General features: G+C 40.5%; 1 protein-coding gene across 2 annotated transcripts in view; it reads left to right on the top strand.

Annotated features, from left to right (window-relative positions):
• The window catches only part of gsdmeb (gasdermin Eb), a 46,776-nt gene extending 36,441 nt beyond the window's left edge, over positions 1-10,335 (top strand). For both annotated transcript variants that reach the window (XM_060825343.1, XM_060825344.1), the window contains exons 8-10: positions 5,474-5,672; positions 6,241-6,314; positions 8,807-10,335. In XM_060825343.1, coding sequence (XP_060681326.1) covers positions 5,474-5,672; positions 6,241-6,314; positions 8,807-9,046 — 513 coding nt within the window. In that variant the 3' untranslated portion in view covers positions 9,047-10,335. The remainder of the gene's footprint in view (positions 1-5,473; positions 5,673-6,240; positions 6,315-8,806) is intronic.
• The last annotated feature ends 11,604 nt before the right edge of the window (positions 10,336-21,939 follow it).

Genomic DNA, 21,939 nt, shown 5'->3' with positions numbered 1-21,939 from the left:
ATTATAAATAGGATGAATGAATTTCATCAATGTAAGATGTTGATTATTCCCTAGAATCTGTGTTGTGAGCGGCTTAATTAGTGAGGCGCATCAACACTGCAGCAATATAGAGTCAGGGTCATCTAGCAGAGGTAGAATTTACTATCGTTGAGGAGTTGGTGAGATGGCTGGTTTGCAATGCCAAGAATGTGAGTTCTCTCACGCTGTCTGTCTCGATGTCTGTCTCGCTGTGTCTGTCTCTCTGTCTCTCTCTTTCCCCCCCCCCCCCCCCCCCCCCCCCCACTATAATGAGGTAGTCTATAGCAATTTTACTGTCATTGTATACTGGTCAAGCATGAGATCAACATGTGGACAGTCCCCTCAACATAATGTGCAAGACAGTGGTCTAGCGTAATATTCATTCTTATTGTTCAATCTCGATAACTCTGAAGAACAGACAATCTCAAAACAGGCATGAAGAAGCAGGTCCTTGGTGTCACTACATTACTGTACCACTAATTTATATATAAGGATGTTAGACTACTTATTGAAGGTTTGGTCTTCTCTAATCAGTAGAAGCTAATGACAATAAATAGAAAGTACTGGGGAAACTAATAGTGTGAAATGTGATCAAATGCCTTGCCTGTGATGACCCACAACCAGGGTTTGTCGTGGGGTTAATCTTCCAGAAATCTTTGGATTCTGGAAACCTTCCCAAGGATGTTGGAAGGTAGCAAACACAATCCCACTACTTGGTATTAAAAGAAAAGGCGGAACTTAGTCGAACATTTGGGGGAGATAAAATGGTAGAATCTATTATGGGATCACCGGGCATTTAAAAAGGACGACAAAGAAAGATTTCCTCAACACTTCTTAAAATTATAAAAAAAAATCATCACATGTTTGAACAAAGTTGATATTTTTCTGAAAGAAAAATAGTGTAGCTCATTTTCATGAACCTAGACTCATAAACATGAAATGGTTGCAGCAGAGCTGGAGGCCACTCCAGCTCATTGCTTTCCACATCACTTCTATATGAAAGCAACTTCCCTTACCCCAATATCCCATCTTCTTTCCTATAGCTCTGCAAATGTGTAATTATCCTTTTGAAAGCCACTCTCAGGTAAGTGTATTCCAGATCATAATCCATCACTATGTAAAAAAAAAACACTTTCCTCTTATCACCCCTTTATTTTGCCAGTCTCTTTAAATTAGGATCCTCTAGTTTTTAACCCTTCTACCAATGGGAAGAATTCTTTCCACCTACTCTATATAAACCTTTCATGATTTCGAGCACCTCAAATAAATTTCCTCTAAACCTTCTCTTCTCCAAAGAGAACATCTCCAGCTTACCCAGTTACTGAAGCCCCTTATGCCCAAATCATTACTGTAAATTTTGTCTGTACCCTCTCCTATGTCTTTACATTGTTTCAAAAGTACAGCAACCAGACTTGCACACAGCACTCTAATTGAGGCTTAACCAATATTTTGTAAAGGTTGACCATAATTTGCATGCAGTTGAAATTTGTGTTATTAATTTCGGGTCGCTCTGCTATAATGTGTGTTTTGTTAACACAATTGACAAATTGGAGACACTGTTCTAAAGCACCAAGTTTTAAAGTGGGTATTGGTTATAATGCGATTCCGCTCTTAAATGGTGCTGTTATAACGCGATTTTCGTATAACACTGGATTGCACGAGAATGGAACTCCCATATTATAGCAGAACCGACTGTAATTTCTCAACCTGCCCTGTCAGCTTTAATGATTTATGTGTAGAAAACCCAGGCGCCCTTCTCATGCAAAGGGATTGCTACTTTATTGCCTTTCTCATCCCCCCTGCAAAAGTGTATCACTTTATGTTTCTTTTTTAAATTTTTGGTTTTGCATGCCCACGCTTTCCATCCACATGTCAAAGATGCCATTACTATCCTTCCAGTTCACTTTGCTGTTCAAATTTTTTGATGATGTAACTACTAAGATGAATAAGGGGGATCCAATGGATGAAGGGTACTTTGGATTTTCAAGAAGCATTCCCAAGTATATCCCTGCATTTCTGACATAAATGCCATAACTTGGAACAATTGTTAACTCTAAGAATTGTAGTGTTAAACTTCTGAAAGAATGTAGATTTGTGGAATTGCCAACATGTGCCAGTTAAAATTTAATGCACAAAAGTCTGAGGTGACTTATTGCAACAGGAATAATATGGAGAAACAATGAAGCAAACATTTTAAAGAGGTTGCAGGAGCAGAGGAAATTTGGAATATTTCTGCATAAATCATTGAAAGACGTAGGACATGTTGTGAGCGCGGTTATGGAAGCATAACACATTTATAATAGTGCAAAGAACTTACATCAAATCTGTTTTTTTTAAAAACAAAACACTTCAGCCTACATTGGAGTATTGTATGTAGTTCTAGGCACTACACTTTGGGAAGGATCCAAAGACATTGAAGAGAGTACAGATAAGGTTTATGGAAATGACCTCAGATGAAGAAATTGGAGGCTCTTGGAGAAGGGACAATTGAGGTTCAGCAAAAATATTCAAAATCACGAGGGATCTGACAGCATAAATAGGGAAAAAAGTCTCATTAGTAGAAAGGTCAAGAATTAGAGGGTGCAGATTTCGGGTGATGAGCAAAAGAAGCCTTGGTGGAATGAGGAAAACCTCAATTTATGACATTAAGTAGCTAGGATCAGAATTCACTGCCTGAGAGTATGTCGCAGACAGATTCTGCTGGGGCTTTCGACAGGGAATGAGATCATCAGAAGAGAGCAAAGTTTGCAGGTCTGTGAGGGAAAAGCAGAGGAGTGGGATTGTAGGTAAATTACTCTTCCCATGCCAGCACAGCTAGGAGTCCAAAGACATGCAGGTTGGGTGGATTGGCTGTGCTAAATTGCCCATTGTATCCAGGCTAGGTGGATTAGCCTGCATATCCCCGGAAATGTAGGAATACCATAGGAAAAGTGGGTTTGGGTGGGATGCAGTTTGGAGGGTCAGTGTGGACTTGATGGGCTGAATGGTTTGCTTCCACACTGCAAGATTCTTTGATTCTAGGGGGGGCCAAATGGATGTCTCCTGTGCTACCATGTACTATAATTTACTGTGGGCTGGATTATATGCTGAGCACTGGCTCCCTACACCACAGTAAAAACTTCTGAATAGTTCCCCCACTTCAATTAAGGAGCCTATACCCTTTATTAGTATAAAATCTGAAGGCTGTCTTTAAGCTCCCAGTCAATTGGACACTAGCAGCTTGGTGTCACACAGGCTGATACCAGTTTTGCAAGAGCTCCATGAGAAAGAGAACCCATGGATACTTCCAGTCTCTGATAACTCTTGAGATGTTGCCAGAGGGCCAAATTGAGAGCAATGTGCTAAGGAGGCAAAACAAGAGAGGATCCCTGGTTGGCACAAGAGACCTGGGAAGGAATCACTTACCCCTGGTCCTCCTTTGACCACCAGTCCACAGGATTAAACCTCCTGCTAACTTCTGGTTTTAGGGCTGTCCTGGCACCCAATAAATTGGAGCAGGGGTGGCTTGGCACCTTAATCTACTTGCCTGCTTACCCCCATGAATGCCTCAACTTTCTTTTGGATTTTTCTATCCTAGTGAAATGTGGTTACTCAATCCTAAAATATATTTCAGGCAAAAATAGATTAAGTATTAATGGAAGTTTCAGAATATGGGATGGTGCAGGAAGTTGGAGTTGAGGTACAAAATCAGCCGTTATTGGTGCAGAATGGCCTGTTCAAAACTCCTTTTTTAATGTTCTTGGGATTTGAAAGGAGCTAAAATTCCTCCCATACTTGCTGGAACTTTTCCATCATTTCTTTTTAAGTGCTTACTGCCTGACAATTTTTTAAAATTATATAGATGAATATTCATTGAATTGTACTCCTTGAAGATTTTGGTAAAGCATGGTACCCATTTGACTGTGTTGTAGTCAAAAATCCAGGGCTGAAGTTTCCTTTGAACATGGGGACCTGTTAACGCATCCCAGCTTAGACTATGTCTGGGTCTTTCCTGCCTGCGTGATGTTGGAGGTCCCTGGTAAGGACTGTCCCACTCAGGACTCTGCAGGCTGGAGTATCGATTGGAGGACCAGAGACTGTGGGTGAGTGGCTATGTCACTGCATGAGATAAATGGATAATATTCATGAGGCATGGAACATCAAAGGTACTGCAAGATGTAAATGGTCTCTGATTTCTAATATGCTTAAAATAAACTGTGAATACGGCTGGCAGGCCACTGTTGCAGAAGTTAAGTATGTCTACAGGATGGCTGTGGTCTGTTATTTCCATGACTCGGGGAGTGCAATGGAATTAAAGAGACTATTTGAGGTCCTGGCCTTTTTCAGGTTATCCTCCTCTTGAAATTTTGCCTGTGGGAAATTTGTTTCTAAGGCAGGATTATGTTAGGCACTGGCATGCCCACATGCTTGCCTCCAAACCCATTTTCTGTCTCACTGGTAAACTGCAACCCATAGTCACCACAGAAGGTTGGAAATGATAATAATTTTCAGATGTTGGATGTAACCTGAGTTAGGGGCAAGATTGAAGTATATTAGTTATTGGGTAAATCATATTGCGGAGAAATCTTCATTTGCAAGTGGAAGGTTAATGCTTAATACACTTTTACCTGAAATAATATTTTAGGATTGAGTAACCACAGCTCACTAAAATAGAAAAATCCAAAAGAATGATGAGCCATTCATGGGGGTGAGCAGGCAAGTGGATTGGTGTGCCGTGCCATGCCATTGGTCCCCTTCCAGACAGTCTCTGGTCCTCCAATCGATACTCCAATCGATTAAAGGCCCATCCCTTCCTTGCTCCAGTTTATTGGGTGCCAGGACAGCCCTGAAGCCGGAGCCTCGCACGAGGTTTATTCCTGTGGGCTGCTGGTCAGTCAAAGAAGGAGCAGGGGATAACTGATTCCTTCCCAGGTCTCTTGTGCCAACCATGGGTCCTCTCTTGTTTTGTCTCCTTAGCACATTCCTCTTTCTGTGGAGCTCTTGCAAAACTGACATCAGCCATCAATCCTGAGTGACAACATCCTACTCCTCTTGAGGCTTTAGTGGCCTGCCTGAACTCTGTCAAGTAACACAACTGGCAGGAGATCGCATTGACTGACTGCAAATTAACCAAGAACCATAACTTACAACAGCAAATATCTGAAGTATTTTTAACGTGTTTATTTCTGAAGAATGGAGCCAGTGTGTATATTTTGCTGACCAGCGAGAACTGCATGAGCAGTGCTCTGGGTTGTAGAATATAATTAAGTTAGTCATTTTCTTCGATTTCGTAAAGTCTCTCCCTGAAAGTGCTGGATGTGAAGGCTTTGTAAAGGCAAATTCTAGTCTGCCCATTTGATACAATGCTAACCGTCATTTGGCCAGGTGAGATGGCATGAGAGTAAGCAACTTTCGAACAATGAAAGTGTTTGGCTTTATACCAGAAATGTTTTCTTTTTTGTTTGGTATTCTTTAGTTGGATAAGCTTTCTTCAGAGGAACATCCAAATCTAATAGGACTGCAAGAGCTGGAGGCAACTGAGGCTCAAAATGTCAAGGATATGCTACATATTTTGGGTTATACTTGCCCAAATGAGGGTGGCTCTTCAGAAAATAAAGATATTGCAAGATCTGAGCTATTTACAGCTGCATTCTACCTTTTTAGTGCTTTAGATGGTAAGAAAGACATTTCATGCCTCAGGATATTTCTGAAATATTGACAAGTAAATAAAAACATCGTGGATATTATTTGTAGATTATTGGTCTGGGATTGCTCCGTGTTTCCTGAATGGAAATTAGAAGAATTCCTGGAGAAACAATGTAATTTCCTTTTAACTGTTTCTTGTGGAATTTGAGGGATTGGGCAAATTACAGGTTTTATAGGCAAATAAATAACTTCGTAAATAACAATTCTCACTTAGTGAGTTATCATAATTTATCTATTGGCTTCTGTCAAAACTAGTCAATCTTTGGTCAAAGACTATAAGTTGCTGAACGTGGAATTGTGTTTAGACAGAATTAGTTTAAACTTTTGGCAGAAAATTCAAAGAATTACCTCAATTTTTTAATCAAGTTATTTTTGTATGGTATAATTACTAAAGTGAAGCTTTTATTGATGGGAACAACATTTCCTTAAAATAATCTTCAATTTTGTCAAATTTACCAAGCTTTGTTATTGATTACAAAGCTACAGTTAAAACTGTATTTGGATTACTTTCTGTCTAACATGCCTCTATTTGTTTAGCTTTGTCTGAAGAAAGTCTTGCAGTTTTGGGTATTTGCTGCGAAATTCAAATTCTTCCAACGTTGCTTTATTTGGTAAGTTCATGTAATAATCAACAGCTTACAGTGGACTGTCTAATGTTTTACAATACCTTTCACTCTGGTGTGGACTGGATGAGGTTATTATTTGCTTGGGCATCATAAGACATTCAGTCACTCTTGCCTTGATGCCTTGATGTCCGTTTGTTTCATTGACATTATTTACTCATTTTCAACTGTCAAACATTCAATTTCTTGAACTTTGACTTTCACAGCCCTATATCTGCTTGTACAGTTGTGTAATTCAGAGTGGAACAGCGGCATCTTCTTGATCTGAATCCTTCCTTTAGCACAATGAAAGATTTAGTTAAAAGCAAAATCCTGCAGTTACTGGAAATTGGAGAAAGTCAGCTCGGGCAGCATTTGTGGAGCAAGTAATAGAGACCAAAGACTACTATTCTTTGGAACTGAAAAAGAATCACTTTTGAACTCAAAATGTTAACTATTTGCTGAGCTATTTTCACGGTTTTTCTCAATCAGCATCTGCGCCAAAACTTATACACAGTGATTTGAAACTGCTTTAGATCTTTCTTTCTCGTGCTCTCCTCCCTCTCTCACTCCCCTCCTCTCTCGCATTCAAAAGTACAGACTGGTATCCTAAATGGGAATAATTGTAATTTTTGCAGATACATTTCTTAGAGTTATCCCTATCTAGCCATTCAGTCAAAATTGGATGTAATCAAAATTGTAGGACATTGAGTTTACGACTGGATATGACTTCGTAATTATATAAAAAAACATATGATCTTGTCAAGTAACCTGTACCCTGGTCCAGACTAGATCGAAAGGTTGGTCACTCAACAGTGTGCTGTTCTTTCACTTCTCTTCTCAGAGCCCAAGTCCTCTCAAACCACCAGGAGTGTTTACTGGAGTCCTTGTTGAGTGATTTTCCACTTCTTACTGTACTGAGCTCTCTTAATGTTTCTTATTTTATATCCTTTCTTCCCCAAGGATAAATACTTTGTTGAATTGTTGATAGTTAGTGTCTGATAAATGATCATTTCAAAACACCTTGTAAAGCATCAATTTTTCAATTTCAATCTTGGGTTGAAATTCCTCACCTGGTAGTATCACTTGCCTTTGTTAACTTGTTGAGCTTTGATTAGGGCTAAACTGTGCGTGCAATCATTCTTACTTCACCTTTATCCTTGCATACCTCAAGCTTTCTCCCTGCTAGCAACTGCCCACTTTTGCTACCAGATTTAATTCTCAGAAGTTTGGTTATTTGTATCAATTCCACCATCACATCTTTATGTCTAAGCAGCTGTTTTTGGGACTTGTTAACAAGTTATTCACAATATTCATTTCCTGTTTTTATTCTTTATCAGCTGTTGAACCGTGGTGTCATTTGATGAAACAGCATCTATTCTGATGCACAGTGAACTTTCATAATTCTGCAGGCATCCTGACTGAGGGTATGCTCAAAACGTCAATTCTCCTGCTCCTTGGATGCTGCCTGACTGGCTGTGCTTTTCCAGCACCACACTCTTCAACTCTGATCTCCAGCATCAGCAGTCCTCATTTTCTCCTAGGCTAGCACATCTTTGTAGAACTGCTGTTTGGTTTGGATATTGGAGTTACACTCTGACCTCCTCTGTCCATTAGCTTCTTCCAAGGCTAGGCACCATTATCCCATCCAAGCATTGCCATTCCAATAGTTTTATTTTGAGGGTATTAAAACTTGAGTTAATTTCTAATATATCTTTATTACTTGACTATTCTAATCTACATTTGGTCGGCTTTTGTCATTCTGTAAACTTGACCTTATCTAACCTTTCACCCATGTTCACTAATCTGCAATGGCTCGTGGTCAAGCATTGGTTACATCCTTGACTTTAAAGTTCTCTGCTTGTTTTCTCTCTAGTCTTGCCATTCCTTATTTCTATGATCTCCTCAAGCTCCACAAAACATATCTGTGCTCTCTGATTCTGATTTCTTAAGCACCTCTGATTTAAATTGCAGTGATTGGTAGCTGTGGCTGTGCCTTCAATTGCCTTGACCCTAGAGTTTTGAATGCCTTCAGTAAATTTCTCAACCTCCCTACATTTTCCCATCTATTAAAACCACTGTTTAAAGCCAACCTCTTTCACCAAAACTTTGGTCATGGGCCCCAAGCATGACCTTCTACCTCCTTTGGTGGTTTACCGTTGCATTCCGGTTTGTAACACTCCAGTGAAGAAGATTGGGTTATTATATTACATTAAGGGACACCATATAAATACAAATTATTGTTGAACCATTGAGAACGTGGCTTGATATTTCCTTCAATGCCACAATGCACATCTCTTTTCATTATTTTTTATTGATTTTTCATTAATTGACCATTGCTATCTGAAATGCTTTGTCCAGAGAGGTTAAAGGATTATAATTGTTGTGTTATGCAAATTGAGATGTAGAAGATCAGACTGCCAGTTGTGTTTTCAGTATGTCCCCTGGACAAAGGCACACAGGTTTATACCACTCTTTCATAGTCTATTTCCTGCTTTCAGATTAACAACATTCCTGATGATGGAATGCTTCCTGCTGATAATCCAGACCTGCTGCTCTTAAAAGAAGAGGATCATTTTTATGTAACTCAGCGACTATTTGCTTTATCAAATATCTGCCTGGAAAAGAAAGAATCATTCATCCATGTTGTGACTGGCAATCAACCTGGTATGCTTCCAGTGTGCCTTTGCATAGTTCTGCAGGGATTTGCCATTCTTAGTGGGATCAGAAGAGATGCATAAACAGTCCAAATTTTCAGGCTTGAATGTGTTTTAAAGTCTTTTTTTTTAAAATTACTTTAATACTTCATTACGTTCAATATAGTTGTGAAGATTTCTGGAATGTGATTAATATTTTGCAAAGGAACAAGATGGAAAGTTTGTGAATTCCAGTCATGGAAAAATGAATCACAGAATTTCAGAATTATTACAGTGCAGAAGGAGGTCATTTGGCCCATCATGCTGGCACATGATGTACATCATGTTCCATTAGCTTATACAATATATTCCATCTTGCAGAAAATTACAATGTATGAAGTTTGTAGTGTCAGAAATTACAGATTGTCAGTGGAATTGTTCCCTTGGAGAGATTGAAAGTTGTCAGCAAAACATCAGTATTATCAGTTAGTTAGTTTAATTAAGCAAAATAAAATAGTCTTGATTGAATAAGACTAACATTATCAGGAAGAAGAAAAACATTTTAATCCTCATGACATTGTAGTTGAATTATGATAAGGAATTGATAGTTTAGTGGTGTCAATATCCCCTGTGTCATTAGTTCCATATTCAAAATCTGGAACACTGATCTATATCTTTCATTTCTAAGTTAAACTAGAATTAATAAGACCTTCAGCTGAAAACACTAATGGTTAACTACCAGAATAGTCCATGTTTGCATTTGCTGAGTATTGATATGAATTTCTGACTAATTTTAAAGGAGTATAATTCCACTAAGCCTAAACACTGTTCTATTGAAAAGTAATTTTATATTTCTGAAAGAAGAATATATTACAAATTTAACATTCGATAGTTTGAAAAACTAATAGCAATTTATACCAAATTTGTAGTGTTACAGATATTTGCAAACGTGAAGTTTGTTTTTAAGTTTTTACATGTATCTTTTTTGAAGTAGCTTTAATAATATTAGCATCTGACAAACAAATAATGATTGTTGAGGTCACTAACTTTGACATGTTAAAATTAGTACTGAAGTATTGTAGCTTGTGCAGTTAGTTCTCAGGTTAGTCGCATCAGTTTGGAGGACAGTTCTTGATGTTTACTGTGCCCACTGAGTGGAAGTAGACATTTCAGCAAAAGCAATTGAAAAATAATTTGTAACAGTATTTTTCTTCACTAATCATTCTGTCCTTGTTACTGCAACCTCTATATTTAGGCTAATTTATCTTGTAACAATAGTATTTTCAACAGTTTACACGTACATGTCTAAATGTGGAGACATTGCTTAAAATCAGACATATTTGATAGCTGTTGTCATTGATGCTTAATAAAATACTTGCTGCTGTAGTATATGCATTCCTTCTTTAAATAAATATAAACTTGGGTTCTTAAGAATATTGTGAATTTGAAAAAGATTATTTTAAAATTTTTGCTACATGCCCACCTGATTCCTATTATATGGTTGTCTGATTTTTCCATATGAAGGAGATGTGTTGATCAACTTCGCAAATTGATTTTTGAATGGTCTGATAATTCAGATCACACAGCGTGAAAAGCTGTTTTTGTGCCAGAAAAGGACAGGGAGCACCCTCCTGCACTTGCAGTATGTTACAACATGGAGACCGATTGCAGAACTGATATTAAAACCTTCAAAGACTCTCAAGATTGACAACCGATGATTTCCAACCAGCCTTTTTAAATAACCAGTCCCAGACTCTGCATAATCAATTGTAGATGCCTGTTTGTATCTTAAAGCAAGGACTGCAAATCTATTAACAATACAGTAAATTTAGCAGGTAAAATTAAACCACAAAGTAATCTAACTGGGCTATGCTTTACCCGAAAAAGCTTTTGCTTTTAGCTATGCAGGAGTTCCTCAGGGTTGTGTCCTAGCCCAAATGATCTGCAGCTCTTTATCAATGATCTTCTCTCCATCGTAAGGTCAGGATTGGGGATGTTTTCCGATTGATTGATGGATTGTGCAGTGTTCCACACCATTTGTGACTCCTCAAATGCCGAAGCAGTCTATGTTCAAATACACGAAGATCTGAGACAGTATCCAAACTTGGGATGACAAGTGGCAAGCAGCATTCACATTACTCAAATGCTGAACAATGACATCTCCCATAATAGACAATCTAATTACCCCTCCTTGATGTACAATGTTAATGCCCTCCCGGATAACTCCCAGGATGTTGATAGTGGGGCTAATCATTAACAAACTCAACTGGACTTGTCACGTAAACACAACGGCTACAACGGCAGGTCAGAAGCTAGGAATGCTGCATTAAGTAACACCCCTCCTGCTTTCCCAAAGCTTGCTTGCCAGTTATAAGGCATACATCAGGAAATATGATGAAATACTCCCCTATTTCCTGGATAGGTGTGGGTCCAATAACAATTACACTTGACACCATCCAGAACAAAACAGCCCCCTGATTGGTATCATGTTCACAAGTATCCACTCTCTCCACACTGACACTCGGAGAAGGAACAGCTTGTACTACTGACAAGATGTATTCACCATAAAGAGCCTGAGACTGCACATTCTAAACTCAAGATCACTTCCATCCAGAAGAATGATAGCATGGGAACATCACCACCTGCAAGTTTCCCTCCAAGCCACTCGCCATCCTGATTTGGAAATATATTGCTGTGCCTTTAGTCAAAATCCGGGAAGACTCTTTCTAAGGACATTGTGGGTCAACCCACAGCAGCTCGAGAAGGCAGCTCACCGCCACCTCCTTGAGGGCAACTGGGCTTGGACAATAAATGCTGTATCAGTCATTGATGCTCATATCCCACAAGAGAAATTAAAGAAAAGGGGTTACATGCTATATTAGACCTAGTATTGTGTACTGAAATAGGATTAATTAATGATCTCTCAGTGAATGCACCCCTAGGTAGCAGTAACGATAATATAATTGCAAAATGCAATCAGTTTTACAGAAAGAGGGATTCCAAAACTGTTCTGTAAGTGTATAGTTATGGGTTAAGTGTGAAAGTGCTGAATTTGAGAAAGGCTAATTACAACGTTATTTGCAGGAACTAGAGAAATTAGTTTGGTTGTGGCTGTTTGAGGGTAAAACTACATTGATATGGGAGTCTTTTAAAGGCCATCAGAGTTCAGGACCAACATGTTCCCGTCATTATGAAAGATAAAGATGGCAAGATTCAGGAACCCTGGGTAACGAGAGATCTTGAATGTTTAGTCAAAAAGGAAAAAGGAGGCAAGTTGAACGTTTAGGAAACTGAAATTAGACAAGACCCTTGAGGAATATAAAGGAAGTAGGAAAGAAGTTAAGCAAAGAGTGCTAAAAGGGGCTTGAAATGTCCTTGGCAAGTAGGATTAAGGAGAATCCCAAGGCATCTTATATGTACATCAGGAGTAAGAGGGTAGTTAGGGCAAGACTAGGTTCATCAAGGACAATGAAGGAATTTATGCATGGAAGCAGAGGAAATAGATGAGGTCCTTAATAAAGCATTTGCATCAGGATTCACAAAGGAAGAGAATATTGATTGCAAGATTAGGAAGGGGTATGTTGATATTGTGAATAAGTTGATATTAAGAAGGTAGAAGGTGTTGGGTATCTTGCAAAACATTAAGGTAGATAATGCCCCAGGGCCTGATTGGATCTATCCCAGGATACTGAGGAAAATGAGTAGATCGCTTGAGATCTTCATATCTTCTTTAGCCACGAGCAAGGTTCCAGAAGACTGGAGGAAGGGCAAGGGTGTTTAATCCAGGAAACTATAGGTTTGTGAGTTTTACATCAGTGGTAGGGGAATTACTGGAGAAGATTCTTTGGTACAGGATTTATTCACATTTGGAAAAGAATGAACTTACTAGGGATAGTCAGCAAGGCTTTATGTAGGAGAAGTCTTGGCTCACCAACTTTATTGAGTTTTTTGAGGAAATGATGAAAATGGTTGATGAGGGTAGGGTAGGGCAGTGGATGCTGCTGTCTACATTAACCTTTTTAAAAAAATTACTAAAGACAAGGTCCCTCATGGTAGGCATGTGCAGAAGATTAAATCAAATGGGATCCATGGTGAGTTGGTAAGTTGGATACAAAATTGGCAGAGGGTAGTTGTGGAGGGGTAACCAAAAAGGAGAAAATGCTGGAAAATCTCAGCAAGTCTGGCAGCATCTATAAGGAGAGAAAAAAGTTGACGTTTCAAGTCTAACTGACCCTTTGTCAAAGGCTTTGACAAAGGGTCAGTTAGACTTGAAACGTCAGCTCTTTTCTCTCCTTACAGACGCTGCCAGACTTGCTGAGATTTTCCAGCATTTTCTCTTTTTTTGGTTTCAGATTCCAGCATCCGCAGTAATTTGCTTTTATCCAGTTGTGGAGGGGTGTTATTCTGACTGGAGGTCTGTGAGCAGTGGTGTTCTGCAGGGACCTCTGTTGTTTGCAATATGTATAAATGATTTGGGTGAAAAGGCAGGTGGTTCTGATTAGTAAGTGTACAAATGGCATGAGAATTGGTGGAGTTGTGCATCGTCAAAGGATACAGCAGGATATAGACTTGTTTAAAAGTTGGGTAGAGAAATGACAAATGGAGTTTAGTCTGGACAAGTATGAGGTGATCCATTTTGGAATGTCGAGGAGATTACACAGTTAATGGTAGTCCCTGAAGGAGCATTGATGTACAGAAGGTCCTTGGGGTTCAAGTCCATTGTTCCCTGAAGGTGGCAACACAAATGGATCAGGTGGTAAAGAAGGCGTATGGCATGCTTGCCTTCATCAGTTGTGGCATTTACTACAAAAGTTAACAAGTTATGTTGCAGTTATGTAAAACATCTGTTATGGAATATTGTGTACAGTTGTGGTCGTCACACGAGAGGAAGGATGTGAAAGCTTTGGAAAGGTTGCAAAAGAGGTTTACCAAGATGTTACCTGCAATAAGTGTAATAGCTATTAAGGAGAGGTTGGACAAACTTTGATTGTTTTCGCTAGAAGATCGGTGGGGGGGGGGATGGTTCAGGGGGTGACGTGGTAGAATTATATAAAATTATAAGTGGCATGGATGGGGTGGATTGTCAAACCTTCCTCAGGTGAGATGAGGAAATTATAAAGGAGGTGTTCAAGGCAAGTTTTACACAGAGGGTGGTAGGTATCTGGAACATACTGCCAGGGAAAGCGGTAGAAGCAGATACAACAGCAATGTTTAAGAGACATTTAAACAGGCACATGAACAAGCAGGGAACAGATTTGATTTGATTTATTATTGTCACGTGTACCAAGGCATACTGAAAAGTGTTGCCTTCTGTGCTTTGCTGGCAGATTGTATTATACCTGATCCCTGATTCCTGATGAAGGGCTTTTGCCCGAAATGTCAATTTCACTGCTCCTCAGATGCTGCCTGAACTGCTGTGCTTTTCCAGCATCACTCTAATCTGGACTGTGGTTTCCAGCAACTGCAATCATTGTTTTTACCCTGTACTATACAAGTACATCAGGGTAACAGAACAGAATGTGGGATACAATGTTCCAGCTGCGAAGAAGAGAGATATGGACTGTGGGAAAGCAAATGGGAATAGCATTATGGTTGGCACAGACATGGAGGACTGAAGGGCCTGTTCCTGTGCCGTACTGTTATATGATGTCAAGAGCTATCACTCTCACCTCACCATTGGAATTCTGCTGTTTCTTCTGTGTTTCAACCAAGTCTGCAATGATGTCAGGAGCTGATTGGCTCTGACAGAACCCAAACTGGGTGTCACTGAGCAGGTTATCACTAAGCAGGTGTTGCTTGACAGCACTGCTGATGGCACCTTCAATCACTTTACTGTTGATCAAGAGAAGACTGAAAGGGCAATAATTAGACAAGTTGGTTTTATCCTGCTTTTTGCATACAGGACATGCCTGGGCAATTTTTCATTGTTGGGTAGATGCAGTGATGTAGCTGTACTGTAATAGCCTGGCTAGAGGAGTGCCGAATTCTGGAATACAAGTTTTCAACATTATCGTGGTTAGCACTGCTGCGTCACAGCACCAGGGTTCCAGGTTCAATTTCAGCCTCGGGCAACTGTCTGTGTGGAGTTTGCACATTCTCCCTGTGTCTGTGTGGGTTTCCTTCGGGTGCTCCGGTTTCCTCCCACAGTCCAAGGATGTGCGGGTCAGATAAATTGGCCATGCTTAAATTGTCCATAGTGTCAGGTGCATTAGTCAGAGGGAAATGGGTCTGGGTGGGTTACTCTTCAGTGGGTCAGTGTGGACTGGTTGGGCTGAAAGGCCTGTTTCCACACTGTACGGGAATCTAATCTAATCACAGGAATGTTGTTAAGCCTTTGCAGTATCCACTGACTTCAACCATGTCTTGACATTATGCAGAGTGAATCAAATTGGCTGAAGACTGTTATCTATGATGCTGGAGACAATTAGAGGAGGCCAACATGGATCATCCATTTGGCACTTCTGGCTGAAGATTGCTGCGAATGCCTCAGCATTTTCCTTTGCACTGTTGTATTTGACTCTTCCATCATTGAGGAAAGGGATTTTTCAAAGTGCCCTCCTCCAGTGATTTGTTTAAATGTCCATCACTATTTGTAATGAGATATGGCAAGGCTGCAGAGTTTAGATCTGATTCACTGGTTGTGGAATTGCTCAGCTCTATCGATTACTTGCTGCTTATGCTGTTTGGCATGCAAGTCATCTTGTTTGGGAGATTCATCATGTTGATACCTCATTTTTACATATGCCCAATGCTGCTCCTGGCATGCCCTCCTGCACTGTTCATTGAACCAGGATTGATCCCCAGTTTGATGATGATAGTTGATTTGGGGATATGCCAGACCCTGAGATTGCAAATTGTTTGTAGCATGACTCTGCTGCTTTGATGGCCCACTCTTTCTCCAAGGACCAATAATAGTGACCATGACAGCAAACCATGTCAACCTGGTCCAAGGTTGCCACCTGGATCAGTTCAGCCTTAGCTGGCTGGAGAGACATGTTGCATGTCAGAAGGACGTCAATGATCATCTCCATTCTGCCAGTGTAAGTGCCTTCATCCTCTCTCCAATCCCTCATATATCGAGTACTAAACCCACTTCCCACCAACACTTATGCTGTTTGGACTCTCACTGTTACCTGCAACATCTTCCCTCACCCATTCTCATCCACCCTGAACCTCTGACAGCACCAACTCTGCACACCCTCTACAATGCCTCCTCACTCACTCATTAAACTTCTCACTTGCACCAAAAATAATATATTTCTTAATAGCAGCCTCTCTCTCATTGCAGGAGGAAAGCAGCCCCAGTAAGACGGAAAGACTTTAGATGGATGGTGGGCAGCCTGACATTTGGGTCCTCAACCCCTTTTGAGGAAAGGATCCTGACTCTGACCATTCTGCACAGCTAACTGGCCAAGTCCAAGCTCCTGGCCTGTTTTTGGAGGGTGCTCTTAATGATGCGGCCTGGTCCAATCCATTAGCTGGGCGTATGTCCCTGAATGCGCAGTGTACTTTCTGGGGCATGGCAATGATAGTTACCATTCAGCCTCAAAGTGCAGCTTTGAAGTACACAGATCTGAGAGGTGCCATGTGGGTTCTTAGAAGTTGAATTTGTCAGATGCCATGCCTACGTTGGGGTGCATGTGACCATACCTACAGAGTATGCCCTGAGATGTTGGGGTCCAGTATTCAATGTTGGTAGTCCTTTAATAAAAATTGGAGCTGAAAGCATGAGGTACCACTTCTATGTCTCAATATCCAGTTTACTCATGATGGGTGGTACAATAGAAAGCTGCATGTTGTGGTTCTGTTCGCCAAGCTGGGAATTTGTGTTGCAGATGTTTCGTCCCCTGACTAGGTGACATCCTCAGTGCTTGGGAGCCTCCTGTGAAGCGCTTCTGTGATGTTTCCTCCGGCATTTATAGTGATTTGTCTCTGCCGCTTCCTGTTGTCAGTTCCAGCTGTTCTGAACTGACAGCCAGACTACTATGACCACTAGGACTCATAACAGCACACAAACCAACAGCCACTCTCAGACAACATCTCACCAGGACAAATGACCCGATATCCAGCAAGAGCAAAACTAACGTAGTGTACAAAATCCCATGCAAGAACTGCACAAAACATTACATAGGACAAACAGAAAGATAGCTAACGATCCGTATCCATGAACACCAACTAGTCACGAAATGACGCAACCAGCTATCCTTAGTGGCCACACACTCAGATGACAAGCAACATGAGTTTGACTGGGACAACACTACTATTGTAGGACAAGCCAAACAGAGAACAGCCAGGGAATACCTAGAGGCATGGCACTCATCCACAGATTCTATCAACAAGCACAATGACCTGGACCCAATATACCAGCTACTGCAGTGGACAGCTGGAACTGACAACCGGAAGTGGCAGAGACAAGCCACTATAAATGCCGGAGGGAACAACACAGAAGCGCTTCACAGGAGGTTCCCAAGCACTGAGGATGTCACCTAGACAGGGGACGAAACGTCTGAACACAAATTCAAATTCCCAGCTCGGCGAACAGAACCACAACACCGAGCACCCGAGCTACAGATCTTTTCACAAACTTAGAAAGCTGCATATTAATGATCAAGACATGCAGTTAATAAGGTTGTTACCATGCATAATTCCCTAAATAGACAACTTCCTGTGACCTAGTGAGAGTTTCCACTGTTCAGAATAGTCACTGGATTTTTCGCACTATCCTGCCACATTTCTTGCCATAGCGCACCCCATTCAGGAGCCTATAAGAAGACCATCACAACAGGCCAAATAAGATACACATTATATACTGCAACTCAACCCAACATAATAGTAACCAATTATTTCACAGGTATTTTAAGATTTGTAGATGAATCAACAATTGTTTTGACAATTCTGAATGAATTTGACCTCTCATAAAGAACAAAAAAAAACATTGCATTATAGCAATTTCTGGTGTTTCAAAAGAGAACAAATAAAGTGATCGATTTCAGCAGAGATAAATGTGTCCCCAATGTCCTCTTGAGAACAAAAAATTATTTATACACCAGGAAAACTATAAGAACAGATGCATATAATTACTGCCAACAGAATGATAAACATCTCATTCCCAGCAATATTTTTCTTTGCACTTGAGTCCATGGTCACAAACTGCATCGGTGATAGACCATGGTCATTCATAAGAATCTGGAAACCAGGACTCAATTCAAGTGTAATGGCTCAAATATTATAAAGTTTTGGATGGTGCCTTATCAGTGTGTGAACATCTTTGCACAGTTGCATGTCAACCGAAGGAGGAATCAGGTTAGAACAAATGACAAGAATATCTATGAAATAACTTTTCAAAGGTCAGCATCTCATCACCAATCACCATTTATTTACAGAAGCATAGCCTTTGACTGTAGCACTGCCTCTTATTGAATCAGGTATTCCAACTAATATCCTTGACATTCAACCTTTTATATACAGGCAGGAGGCTGGAAGAACACAGCAAGCCAGGTAGCATCAGTAGGTAGAGGAGTTGACATTTCAGATGTAACCCTTCTTCAGGACTGGGGGTGCTCCCTGACTGGACCAGATTAACAGCCCAATCAGGGAGCTTGTATTCTATGAGGTCTAGCTGGCTGACCTTGTTACAATCACGATATCCCTCCCCTTCTAGGTCCACAGACACAAGGTGATCCAATTCCTTAGAGAGCCTCCTGGGGTACTTAAACACTGGGTCAGGTTCCTCCAAGTCAGAATCCAATACAGGAGGCATATGATGAATGGAAGCACATTTCATGCATTTGGAGTGCTTTGGTAGAATTTCACTCCCTTCTTTCGGAAGTAGAAGCATCAAGGCAGCTACTTCTATCATGTCCATCTCTGATTCAGAGGGCTCAACAATGTTTGATGGAGAGGGTGAATCAATGGGCCCCTGAAGTATTTCTGAAAGCCTCAAGGCGCAGGGCAAGATTTACTCCCATACATCTGTGAATATCGAGTTTTCAAATGGCCTACATACTTATTCAGGACCATTGCACATACCCAAACTTTATAAGTCACTGGTCCTGATCCCATGTCGATCATGCCTCTTACCCATGCAAGGCCAAACTTGCACCAAACTTTGTCCCCTGTATCGAACAGTTGGTGGAACCTTGGGTTTGGCATTGGATTTCCTGATGCTGTTTCAAATCCTGCTCCTCCACAACAGTCTGGGAAGATTAGATTTAATCTGATGTGGAGACATCTACCCATTAGCAACATTGCTGGAGCTATCTCTGTAGTTGCATGTGGGATGGTCTGATAATCAAACAAGCTTGGTATCATATTCACTCCCCATTGCAATATGCCATCTTCTACTGTAACTGATTTCCAAGGGCCCAAAATGGTTTTAATTCTATCCATGATGGCTATTTGGTTTCCCCCATTAATACCAATTGTTTCTAGTTTGGAAAGGACTGGATCTTTTTGTGCTCAATGCCTGATATTGTTAGCTGTGACCAGTAGTATGTCCCGAAATTACAGTGTCATAACTGGCTCTTCCATTGGGGCTACCACAGATGATATATTTACTAACTGAAGGCAGCTTGATGCAACTTGGCCTTCCAGATGATGATCCAATCTGCAATTATAAACCTAATATTCGAGGCAACTGCTGAATGCAGCCTGAAGCTATGGATGACACTGCCTTGACCTCTTTAAGCAGACCTTGTAGGGGTTTGGAGTCCATAATTATCACAAATTTGTGCCAATAATGGTTTTGATGGAACTTTCTGACTCCAAACATGATCACCATCCTTTTTCTATTTGGGCATATTTGTGTTCTGCATTAGTCAAAGTCCTGGATGCATTAGCTGTTGGACTTTCCACTCCAGTGGCCACCTACAAGCTAATACCACCTAATGCCATATGGGCAGGTATTTCCAGTGTTCTGAGTTCTGCCTCTACTTTGGCCTGTAAGGCAAATGGCACTGGATGAGTCTTGCAGAATCACAGATTGCTTTCTGGCCAATGTGCAAAATCACTTTGGCTCTTCTGATAGTCCCCAGACCTTCCTGGAAAACCTCCGGATAGTCAAGTAGAACTTCACTTTGGCAGCTATTTTCTAATCAAAAAATGCCTAACTAAGCTACATAAATCTCTCGCAACCAATTTTGCCCCAACAAGTTTTGGCTGAGACTTTTACTACAATCACCAGTAAACAAACCAGCTGCCATTTATAAGAGACTGGAACAGAGGTTGTAGCCTTAATCTGCAAAGATTCCACGGTATAGATTCTCAACTTAGCTGACGTTTTGTGCAAATTTAAGGGCTGGAGTCCAAAGCGGATTTTATTAACAACTGGTTATTGGATCACTGATATGGCCACACTAGTCATATGACCTAGATGGCCATTTAACCAGATATTTGTTACGACTAGTTCTGATTTGGATTTTGCTAAGCAATTTACCTGTTCCAAATCAGATACAGGTGGAGCTTCCAGGGTCTGAAACTCTCCATGACACCCTCCTGTGAGTTAGTTTACTCCACTTAAGTCTACGAGGGCTGTTTTGCTCTCCTGAATCCACATATCAAAAACAATTATAATGACTTACCGGGCAGGTTCCTGAAGAAAGTTGTAATTTTTTGGTCGAAACTTGGTTTTGTTTTGAGGTTTTACCATGAGCTGGCCTAGAGTTTCCCTTATCAGGGTATTTCCGGAGTGAGACTTCGCAGTTATCTGCACTGAAGTGGTGTTCCCCAAGCTCAGGTGAACTGGCAAGGATGCTTATTTCACTTGGTATACCTTGCAACTCAATTGCTCCACTTGCCACATTTTCCAATGACAGTTCAGTTGATCTTCAATCAGTTGATGATTTTGCGTAGTCACAGCATTAATCCTGCATACCAGATGGTCGCTAAACATCTCATTAAGGGTTAAACCTAATATTCATGCTTCTACCAGTCATCTTAACTGTAGTTAAAAACCCTTATTTGGATTCCACTGCTTCTCGAATTGCTGAATAAGAATGATAGAATCTCAGAATTGGAATTGGGATTGAAGTCATAATATTCCTTAACTATATCAATCAATTCTTGAAAAGGTTTTAGTGTCTAGTGCCTCAGGAAAAGTTAGGCTGCTAATGACAGAAAAAGCTGCAACTCAGCAGGCTTTCAGGAGAATTATGTTTTTTCATCTGCCACAATATCATTTGCTCCAAACATATAATGCAATCTTTCCGCAGACTGAGCCCTATCCTCGATGGAATGAGTCAAGTCCCCAAACAGAGGCACAATGTAAGAAAATGCTTGCCCTCAACTTCAAAATGACGGCTGAAGCGAGAATCTTCAGGATTGTGCTTTATCACTGAAATAAATCTTCAGAGGCCAGCATCCTATCATCAATCACCTCTATTTATAAGTGCTTAGCCCTTGACAACAGTACAGCCTCTCAATGAGTCAGGAATTCCAGCTCAACATCTCTAATAGTTACACTCCTATGTCACCCAGGGCTCTCTGATTGGACCAGATTAACAGCCTCAATCGGGGAACTTATATTCTATGCGGCTCAGCTGGCTGATCTCAATACAATCACTACAATCTGATTTCAAAATGTCTACCCTGGCCCAGTGATGCACCTTAGAACCAGAATTTGTGTTGTTATTGGGGTCTCGAGTTCAGATACAAATGTCATTTTGGAAGTGTCTTTCAAATCCACATATTCTGTGCTCTGCACCTGGTTATTCACTCTGGCTTTGGAGGAGATGGAGAATTGTTAACTGCTCCAACACTGATCCAACTGGTTTCTGAGCAAAGGTTTAATCAATAAATTGGCTTGTTTTTGTGTTTTATTTAAAGTTAAATGGCAAGAATTTGGCCAGTAAAAAGAGGGCTGAAGGTAAATCAGGAACTGCTAGAAATTATGAAGACCCTAACCTCACCCTCCTTTGAGTACTTGCTGTCTCCTCGGTGTCTCTGTTGCTGTTGTTTCTTGATTTTCCACCAAATCCTTTCTGAGATGATTAAAAATCATG

This window comes from Hemiscyllium ocellatum, chromosome 5 (assembly GCF_020745735.1).
Source record: "Hemiscyllium ocellatum isolate sHemOce1 chromosome 5, sHemOce1.pat.X.cur, whole genome shotgun sequence".
In the NCBI taxonomy this organism is placed as follows: domain Eukaryota; kingdom Metazoa; phylum Chordata; class Chondrichthyes; order Orectolobiformes; family Hemiscylliidae; genus Hemiscyllium; species Hemiscyllium ocellatum.
This window is presented reverse-complemented; position numbering and strand designations above follow the sequence as displayed.